This window comes from Sinocyclocheilus anshuiensis, unplaced genomic scaffold (genome assembly GCF_001515605.1).
Source record: "Sinocyclocheilus anshuiensis isolate Anshui unplaced genomic scaffold, SAMN03320099.WGS_v1.1 scaffold542, whole genome shotgun sequence".
Taxonomy (NCBI): domain Eukaryota; kingdom Metazoa; phylum Chordata; class Actinopteri; order Cypriniformes; family Cyprinidae; genus Sinocyclocheilus; species Sinocyclocheilus anshuiensis.
In genome coordinates, this window is record NW_015547685.1 from 177,003 (window position 1) to 186,952 (window position 9,950).

Below are 9,950 nucleotides of genomic sequence, written 5' to 3' on the forward strand. Positions count from 1 at the left end.
GCATTACAACAAATACACAACATAATGTTCTTTTTAGCAACGTCATATGACCCCTTTAAGGCACATATGCAACCAATCACATTGTGAGATATAAAGTTGCAAATGCAACAAAGTCACTTTGCAAGATACAGTGACAATGTGAGATGTAAAGTCACAAATATGATAAATAAAATCACACTGTGTGATATAAAGTTGCAAATAGGATAAATAAAGTCACATATGACGTGCAATTATGACAAATAAAGTCAAATTGCAAGATATAAAGTCACAAATACAACAAATAAAATCTTTCTGTGAGACATAAAGTGACTAATTAGCAGTTATTCTTTATATTTTATTATTTATGTATTTATTTATTGGGTGGAAACAGGCTTCAATAAATACCAAATTAGAGCCATGTGTCAAATGAGGACAAGGGTTAAAAATGTAAATTGTTAGAAATGGAGTGTAGTAATTTAATTTTATTGGTTTCTACAAAGACAAACTTTATTCATTCATTCATTCATTCATTCTTTTTTTTTTTGCCATAACATTAATTGTGCTCAAAAGAAAGAAAAATCAGGAAATTACATTCATAAAGAAAATGTCAATTTTGAATTCATTTGTTGGCTGTAAGTTATATTGAACCTGTTCATGGTTGGGCGAATTAATCTTGTCTTTGTCACTGCTGAACAGTTCTTGTCTTCAGGTTTAAGTGCTATGCACACATCTTGACTTTCCATTGCTATTCAGATATTCAGAACAGAATAATAGCTTACTGCATACTGCACACTATGCACTGCAACTGCTGGTATTTTTTTAATAGTGTGGAGTGGACAGTTTAGAATGACATGCTTCGGTCTTCAAAAGGGTTAGAGTAATGCAGGCAGACAGGAATAATGCATTTAACTGACTTTACTGTCAGTGAATTTCAGCTCTCTCAGTGTGTCTGCCGTTGATCGTATAATAGTATGTGATACAGCACACATTATGCAATGGCATACATTTCATCCTAACAATGAGCTTTGTAAAAATCGACGTGTTTCAGAGAGAATAAACAATAATGTACATTCTGTGAAAAATTATTTGTTTTTTTAACCTTAAACCGCATAAACACATTGCATTACAACAAATACACAACATAATGTTCTTTTTAGCAACGTCATATGACCCCTTCAAGTAAGTAGTTGGTAAAACCCCATTGTCTTTGTCACTGCTGAACAGTTCTTGTCTTCAGGTTTAAGTGCTATGCACACATCTTGACTTTCCATTGCTATTCAGATATTCAGAACAGAATAATAGCTTACTGCATACTGCACACTATGCACTGCAACTGCTGGTATTTTTTTAATAGTGTGGAGTGGACAGTTTAGAATGACATGCTTCGGTCTTCAAAAGGGTTAGAGTAATGCAGGCAGACAGGAATAATGCATTTAACTGACTTTACTGTCAGTGAATTTCAGCTCTCTCAGTGTGTCTGCCGTTGATCGTATAATAGTATGTGATACAGCACACATTATGCAATGGCATACATTTCATCCAGCAGTATGCTATGCTGTTTTCACATGACTTCAGTGGCGTCCAGTTATCATCTAAGAAATAAATATTATGGTTGATATTTTTTCAGATTCATTTGTCACACTTGAAATGAAAAGTCGAAATGTTGTCCCACAAAGTGTGCTTTAGTTGTACACTTGACATTTTGGCACATGTGGGGTATTCTACACTCTCAGAAAAAAGGTACGAAAGCAGTCACTGGGACGGTACCTTTTCAAAGATACACTTTTGTACCATTTGTACCCCTAGAGACTCTATTAGTACCTTAAAGGTACATATTACTGATGTATATTAGTACCTAAATGGTGCATATTTATATCTTTTGAAAGGGCACTGTCACAATGATAACTTTTATACCTTTTTTTTTCTGAAAATTTGCATATACTGCACAAATAGCATAATAAAAATGTTGTGTGCTATTATGAACATAGTACAGCATTCTAGAAGTGAAAGGGGAATTTTGTGGGGTCCTTCTTATTTTTTCTTTCTAAACCCAGTTGTCATTTATTGCAAAAATATTAATTTTAGTAAAAAGTCTACAGATAAACATCTATTTCTTTCTTTTAAATGACAAGGGATAAGACTAAGGACTTCTTTCAAGCATCATTTCGAATGTTTCCTTCTGAGGTAAAGCAAACAGCTTTCTTATTGGCTGTAAATGAGGTGTTGTTGCTGAGCAACGTGAACATTTGAATAACAAGAAAGCAAAGGTAAAAAAGTGAAATTGTTATTCATTATCCAATTCCAAGAAGGCATAATGAGGAGTTGAAGAGCACTTTGGGAATAAGACATAGGTGCTAAATGAAACTTTGAAAGTTATTTAGAATAATCAGAATAATTGCACTGTTTTATTTTTTTTTATCTCATTAATTATTATTAATATAATATGCTTTACCCCTATACCTGTAAGCAATGGTCATTTTATAACACATTTGTAAGAATGACAAATGCAAACATTGGAAGCAGATGTTGATATATAACACTTTATTCTACTATTTATTATAATCAAATAAAAACAAATATGGAGCAAAATTAAGCAATCAACATTTTGCTTGTTACAAGTTTGTTTAGACTGTATATATAAAAGTCTTTAATAGTTTGTAGTTAATTTTTTGGCAATACATTTAGAGCAGGTACTTTGTTGATACGGAAAGCATCTCAATATTATTGTAAAGGGAACTGCTGTCACCTAGTGGTGGCTCATGAGCAGTAGTGAATGAATATACTCTATAATTTAATGTACATAGTAATATATGTAATATAATTTTTAGCTGAGTGATCCACATTTGAATCCATGGTTAACATATTCAGAGTAAGGAGTTCAAAATTCAACCTGAAATACTAATTGAAAGACAATAATTAAAAATATGCATTCACAAATCATGTTGTTGTCATTTTAAAATATCCCTATGCAATATCAATGTACTTACATGACATCCAGAAAATACATTTATTTATTGTGTTCAAAGAACATGAAGTCCTACAAAAGAAGAATAATATCAGATTATTCACTATGCTGAAACACGCAGAGCTTATAGAGCAACATTAGAAAAATATAAACTGGTCTAACCAGAAATATGTTGATGCATAACAATGCCTTATTTTTGCTTACTATGAGAAAACATGCTCCAAAAAGAGCAGCTTTGATCTTCACGTCCAGATCCATAGGAAAGGAGATTCCAAAATTGTCTGCATCGGTGAAAGCTTCTCTCACCAGACCTGTCCATTGTTTAGAGATTCTGCCCACCTTTGTTGTTTCATCCATGGACAAAACCTGTTTAGACACAAAAAAATAACTATTTATGATCATGAAAAATGTTTTGTTGTATGTATTATGGAAGGATCACATGATTTTATAGTTTTATGACCAAGATCAAAAGCCAAATCAAACTGTTATCAATCTTCCTGTCTTGTATGCTTCATACATCAAAGTTCACATCAGCGCAACATCTGCATGAACAGAACGGCCCCACGATCTTCAGAACTGCTTCTTTCTTCTCATTCTGTATGGTATACTTAGGAAGGAAAGGATGCCAGTTCTGGATCACATATCCAATCGGGTTCCCCGGTGGAGACTGGATTTCAAGCTAAGAGGATGACAGTAAAGACACATAAACAGTGATTAGAATTTAGGCATAATTATTCTTGAAATATAGTAGATCTGTATAATTATTCACAACTTAAAGGTTGCATTTAAGCTGTTAATTCAATCACAAGCATGACCCATGATGGTGGCTTAGCTGAGTACCCATCATGCAACACATCATTCGTAACAGTACATTGGTGAAGATGATTTGAAAGCATGACATGCATAGGCTGGATGTTTATTCAGCAATGGTCTAAAATATTAACAGGGTCAAAGACATCTAAAAGTGTCCACGAGTGCCCAAAAAGTGTATGTTGAATTATGAATTATTATTATTAATAACATCATAAACTCAAGGTATTACTTCAACCTCAGCTACCTTGCATTTTCATTAAAATTTCCTGATATTTTAAAATATTTATTGACACGCAGTCATTAAAATCTACAGGGGTCCTCACTATTATATTATTTCCTATGTATGTATGTATGTATGTATGTATTAATTATCCTGCATGTTAGTGGCACTTTAATTAGTTAGACAATGTATACAATATTATTAAGCAGTGAAGCCATTTTTTTAAGCCAAAAAAAGTTTTATTTTTAATGATTTTTACTTTTAATGAGGCTTTCTTTATGCACGCCAAAAAGAAATTGAAAACATCAATTTCCGGGAGCACACATCATTCACTTCTTCGTCTGAAGCTTGCGTCCGCAGCATGGCAAGAAACCTAGAGGACGCAGTGTCTCGTTCCCTACTCAGGGAACCATGGTTACATAAGTAACCTGAGACGTTCCCTTTCATGGGAACTTCGAACTGCGTCTTCTAGGGGTCGCTATGGGGAACGGTATACCCACGCCACCATGCTGAGGGGAGTGCATGCCAGAACCATGGCGAGCACTAAGCACCAACTCTACCATATTGCTATGGGAGTCACCCCTGGGACGTTAGACGGCTGTCAGTGACGTTATTCCCTATGGCCAAAGGCCTAGGCTACATACCCCAAAATACTTACCTGTTAGGGCCAGACTCCTGGGCCCGGGGTAGAGCTCAAGGTAGAGACCTGCGCGGGACGGATTTTTCAGTCCCACTCCCGCAAGATTCTGTCCCGCGCCCGCCCGTTCCCGCAGAAATATATCTTATCTGGTCCCGCTCCCGCCCGCGACATTCATGTTTTGTCCCACTCCCGCCCGCAAAAGCCCGCATAATTTTAGAAAGTGGGCAAAGCATAACGTGCACACACTTTGGCTTTCTTTATGCACGCCAAAAATAAATTGAAAACATCCTCATCATAGAAGATATGTACTCAAGTCAATGTACACTCCTGTTCAAAAGTCTGGGTTTTGTTTTAATACATTAATAATTTAAAGAGTTTAATTCAAATTTAAGATGCATTAGGAGAATTTCTTCAAAAACTTATTTAAAAAAAAAAATCTTACCAAACCCAAACTTTTGTACAGTAGTGTACGCATGGATTGTAAAATGATTTTATCCAAAGCATCTTTTTTTTCTACACAAACAGCACGATGATGATAGTTCATGAATCTACAATCTACATGAATCTAGTTTGAAACTACAATCTTTCAAGCTTATATCTTTAACAATGAAGCCTGAGATTCAAGTCAAAGGCTTTGAAACCTGAATAAAAGTGAGAGTTACAACACAGAATGTCGCTTCATGAACCAAAATACGTATTACCTCTTGCAGGCAACAGGGACAACAGCAGCTTCCGCACTTCAAAGGACGAGTGAGTGTCATCACTTCCTGCCCAATGTTATCCTGAACATGGAGGACGAATGAGCGCAGTGGTCCGCAGAACTGTCTATTACAGCAGTCGTTTTCCTCAGCCACAAAGAACACCTGTTGCCCCATACTGTTCTTCACCATGTATTTATTATTGGTCTCCCAGCCCAGTATAACTGTGATACGACAAAATAAAAATATAAAAGTAAGATGCATGTATTTTATCAAGTTTTGTGCACTACATTAACTGACCCATCGGTAAGCCCTGCCTTGGTTACAACCCAATCCTGCCTTGCAACTGTCTGGCAACTATTGCCATCTGCAATATTATCAGACAAGCCCTTGCTGTTTTCTAACTCCATGGAATTGTGTTTTGCATTACAGATTACAGAATTTACACAAAAACAAGGTAAAATATTATAGGCGCTTATAATAGTGACAAAAAGTATCCAGAGGAGAATACATACAGTATTTTCAACCTATAAATAAAAATTGTATTAACCCTCTGGTGCCGTTTTGTCATTTTGTCATTTTTGACCAAAATATTGTATGTTTTGTTTTTTTAGAACTTATTACTTCATCTGAATTGTACGAACTTGATAAAGGTTTTTGCACTTGCTATGAAAATCATGGACATGACTCAAAAAGGTTAAATGATCCAGAAAAAAAATAATCACACTTTTACTCGAGCAGAGATATAAGCAGCAGTGGATCTGTGGAGTGAAGAAAGACTTCTGTTTTGCTGGGATGAATTCTTCCTGCTGTTTTTCCAGACTTATGCTATTATATTGTGTTGTTTTGAGTAAGTGTGCTCAAGGCTTTATAGTGAAGTGTTTCTTAGTAGAAAGAGAAATTAATCTGTGTAATCTTTTCGTGTTTTCGTTTGTATTGTGTTTCTGATGGATACATTTGATATCTTTACTTCCTTTTCTTTTGTTTGGGGAATGTAGGGGGAGGGTGCCATTTTTGTTTGAACACCTTTTTCTCCTTTTTAAGGTTAGTTAAGGAGGGAGGGAAGTCCTTTGTAATTTATTTCTTTTTATTGTCTTTTTTCTAGGTAATTTATACGTTTTTGGGTTAGTTACCTAAGTTTTTATTTGTTATTATGGCCAAGCCATCCCCTGAAGTTAGTTTTCCCCAGTGTTTGTATATAAAGAGTTGTTGTGTTGATTCTGGGACAGGAGGATGAATCATCTTGGTTCTCTTTTAATTGAACTGAATTAATTTTTTTCTTTACTTTGTTATTAGCTCCCCAACCCTAGATGGGAGAGACGTAACAATGTGTAAAGCTTGTATGATCAAGCAAATGTAACCGGGGTCAGTTCATTTCTATTATGTTGACCAATCAGAATCGAGGAATGGAACTATAATAAGGAACCGTTTTATAATAGTCATTAAATTTAAAAACATGCAAAATATTCAAATAATATCAGTGAAAAAAAAATAAAACAAACATCACAAAATTACCTTCAGCCAGCTCAACTTTCTGCTGTATAAGAAGTTGATCAATCTGTGTTGTAAAAAGGGAATAAATGCTGAAACCCATCTGTAGAACTTTGCATGATATTCATTTTTGTGAAGTGTTTCCAAAGTATTTCACAAGTAATACACAGTTCTTCCAATAAGTGGGGCATTTACTGTATCATTTCAAAGCCCAGGAAACCAATGCAAGCTGAATCACCATTTCCTGAGAAGATACTATCTCATTTCACACACACACACAGAAAAAAAAAAACATCTCTGCCTACAGTGGCATACTGTGCTGTTCATACGTAGCAGTAAAGCTCTACCTGGGTCAGGTACTCCAGTCCTGGTGGGCAGCCAGCAGGTCTTTGTGGAACTGGCATCACGGGCACTTGACCTTGCAAAGGGAAGAAAATTAGGAGTGAGAACATGAGATAAGATTTTGAAGCTGGTGTGTGGTGGGCGTTCTGGTGCACTATGGCTGCCGTCGCATCATCCAGGTGGATGCTGCACACTGGTGGTGGATGAGGAGATCCCCCCTGACAATGTAAAGCGCTTTGAGTGCCTAGAAAAGCGCTATATAAATGTAATGAATTATTATTATTATTATTATTATAAGATTTTGAAAAATCTACATTTCCTCAGATTCCCTTACCTTGGCCTGGTATAGCTGGTCCCTGGTTATAAGGAGGGGCGGGATGAATTGCGTTTTTCTGTGGTTGGAGGTCAATTGGGTAACCTGGTTTAAATCAAGAGAATCAAAGAAGAGTATCAAAGAGCATCAACTGACACTGTTCTCAATGTCATGTGAAAGCCAGGGTGTTTATTTGAGTTATATACTGTATAACAGCAATTTAACAGTCCTGTCAGGATCAGGTTGCTGATGATAAGGTTTGACACACTCACCATTATTTGTAGCCATGGCGGAAGACTGCAAATTACGTTCTGTAAACATGCAAACCAGAAAAGCAAGTTAAGCAAATATTTTCCTGTATGTTTTTTTTTCTTTTTTCCATGCTTCGTAGGGAATGGAATGTCGACCGCCCAAGATTTTCATTGCAAATGAATCCACAAAACAAACAGGATGGCATTAATACACAAAATTAATGTTGGGAACACCTGTGAATTAACCAGGAAATAACTGGGAAGTTGGACCGCAGGTACAGAATGCAAATCACATGTAGTCTTCCTAAACTCATTTTAGGATAATCCACTCGAATACAAGAGGTTTGTAACATAGTTAACATACTATGTTTATAATTTTAATAATTGATATAAACTGCAGCTTTTGTATTCGAAGTAATCAGTACACCATAATGCATTCATACCAAAAATGAAACGGAAAAAAGAAAATTCATACTTTTATATTAATTTACTCTATTTTAAGGACATTTAAGGAAACTAAATATTACCAAATAAACAATCAGTCAATTATTTAGATAATTAATAACTGGATTACTCTGTGAGCCACATCATTATAATACTTACAGTACTAACTAAATAAATAAAATGGTATCATTTACTACTACTTTCCACTACTAGGCCTCCACTGAAGAAATATTATGCATAAATTAATAACTATGACATAAGCCTACATAACAATGACATGGCAATTCTATGATTTCAGAGGGATAGATACTGTAACAGATGTAAACATGCAATTGTTACTTTAAGGATCTATTTATACCTGACTTATGCATTAAATATGCTGCTTCGTTGATGTATAACTTAGTCCGTCTTATTAGTTTTGATGTTAATGTTACAGGTTAACGGACAAAGTTTGTACAGTGTATGCTGCATTAATCTAATATGCCATCAACTCACCTGTTACTTGTTCAAAGTGAAGTGCTGTGGATACTGATGCCGTAGATCTCGCGTGTTAGTCCTTTACTTCAATTTACTTTATTCAATTCCGCTCAGAGAGAGACAGGTTATTTTTTATATATATTTATTATTATTATTTTAGTGGGCGACAGTCGCTCAGAGCTGTTTTCTCTTCGCCCTTTATCTGCCTCGCACACATGGGTTTCCTTCCCGTGAAACAATCTGTTTCTGCTCACGAACACACCCCTAACAGAAAAACGAAAGTGACCGACGGGAAGGGATGGGCGTATCGATCCAAAGTATCGATATATCGATACTGACGCGAGTATCGAAATATCGATACTCAAACAAAAAAAATATCGATATTAAGGTGTGTTTTATTTACCAGTGATTTTGTTAATTCAACAACAACAACAACAACAAATAATGCGTACAATATGCATTCAATTGGACGAATAACCTATGTTAGTAAATAATTGTGCAGGATATAACTATTTTCCTGCTCATCTGAACACACGCAAATGTTGCAAGACAGAACCAATCAATCACAGAGAGCGTTCACTCAATTCTGACAGTGCATTCAAACAGGGCTGCTTTTGCTGAACAATGCTTATCAGAGGACAGAAGGACAGAGTTATTTCACAACAAACAAACTGAAATTGTAGCCTACATAGTTTGTGCAATTACAGTTATTTAAATTGAACGTAGAAAGATAATATTGGTCATGTTCTATTCTGTAATGTTAATAGAAATCATACACTGTCAGAATAAAAAGGTTGCATTTTATGTATGCAACAACCTGTCACTGGCAGTCCCTTATGAAAATGAACAAATGGTTTTACTAAAGTGACCATAGTTCAACAGTAGTATTTGTAGATTTGAATCACGTGTAAACAAAAAACATATTTGAACCATGTGTAAACAAAAATATAACCTAATAAGTTACAATTAAGGCGTATTGAATTTTAAAATGCATTTTAAACATAAAGTTACGTGCTTATCATTACCCATTTTACTCTTAGTAATTTAATAATTTAATAAATTTCATAATTTAAAAGTTTAGTTCAGAAGTATCGAATCGGTATCGATATCGACGATACTGCCTTGAAAAATATCGGTATCGTATCGAAAACAAAATAAGTGGTATCGCCCATCCCTATTAAAGACACAAAACACCCGATCCCCACGAGGTCCCAGGGAGCCTCTCGCGAGTCCAAATTAATGACAAAGAGCACAGCACAGCGTCATTACCATGTGTGTGTGTGTGTGTGTGTGTGTGTGTGTGTGTTAACGGCAGGG

The 9,950-nt window shown here is 35.4% G+C and overlaps 1 protein-coding gene across 1 annotated transcript; it reads right to left on the bottom strand.

The window, feature by feature from the left end:
* Positions 1–2,986: 2,986 nt before the first annotated feature.
* On the bottom strand, positions 2,987–8,886 carry LOC107703220 (phospholipid scramblase 1-like). Its single transcript, XM_016505771.1, has 9 exons — positions 8,652–8,886; positions 7,734–7,772; positions 7,483–7,566; positions 7,154–7,224; positions 6,831–6,873; positions 5,319–5,539; positions 3,462–3,623; positions 3,149–3,310; positions 2,987–3,016 (listed from the first exon to the last, which is right to left on the bottom strand). Exons 2-9 carry the CDS (start codon positions 7,747–7,749, stop codon positions 2,987–2,989), a joined length of 789 nt encoding a protein of 262 aa, XP_016361257.1. The 5' UTR covers positions 7,750–7,772; positions 8,652–8,886.
* Positions 8,887–9,950: the final 1,064 nt, after the last annotated feature.

Coding starts and splice junctions, on each gene's coding strand:
- LOC107703220 (XM_016505771.1), bottom strand. Junction 7,225..7,482: donor ACCAGCTATACCAGGCCAAG/GTAAGGGAATCT, acceptor TCCCTTTGCAAG/GTCAAGTGCCCGTGATGCCA. Junction 6,874..7,153: donor GACTGGAGTACCTGACCCAG/GTAGAGCTTTAC, acceptor TTTACAACACAG/ATTGATCAACTTCTTATACA.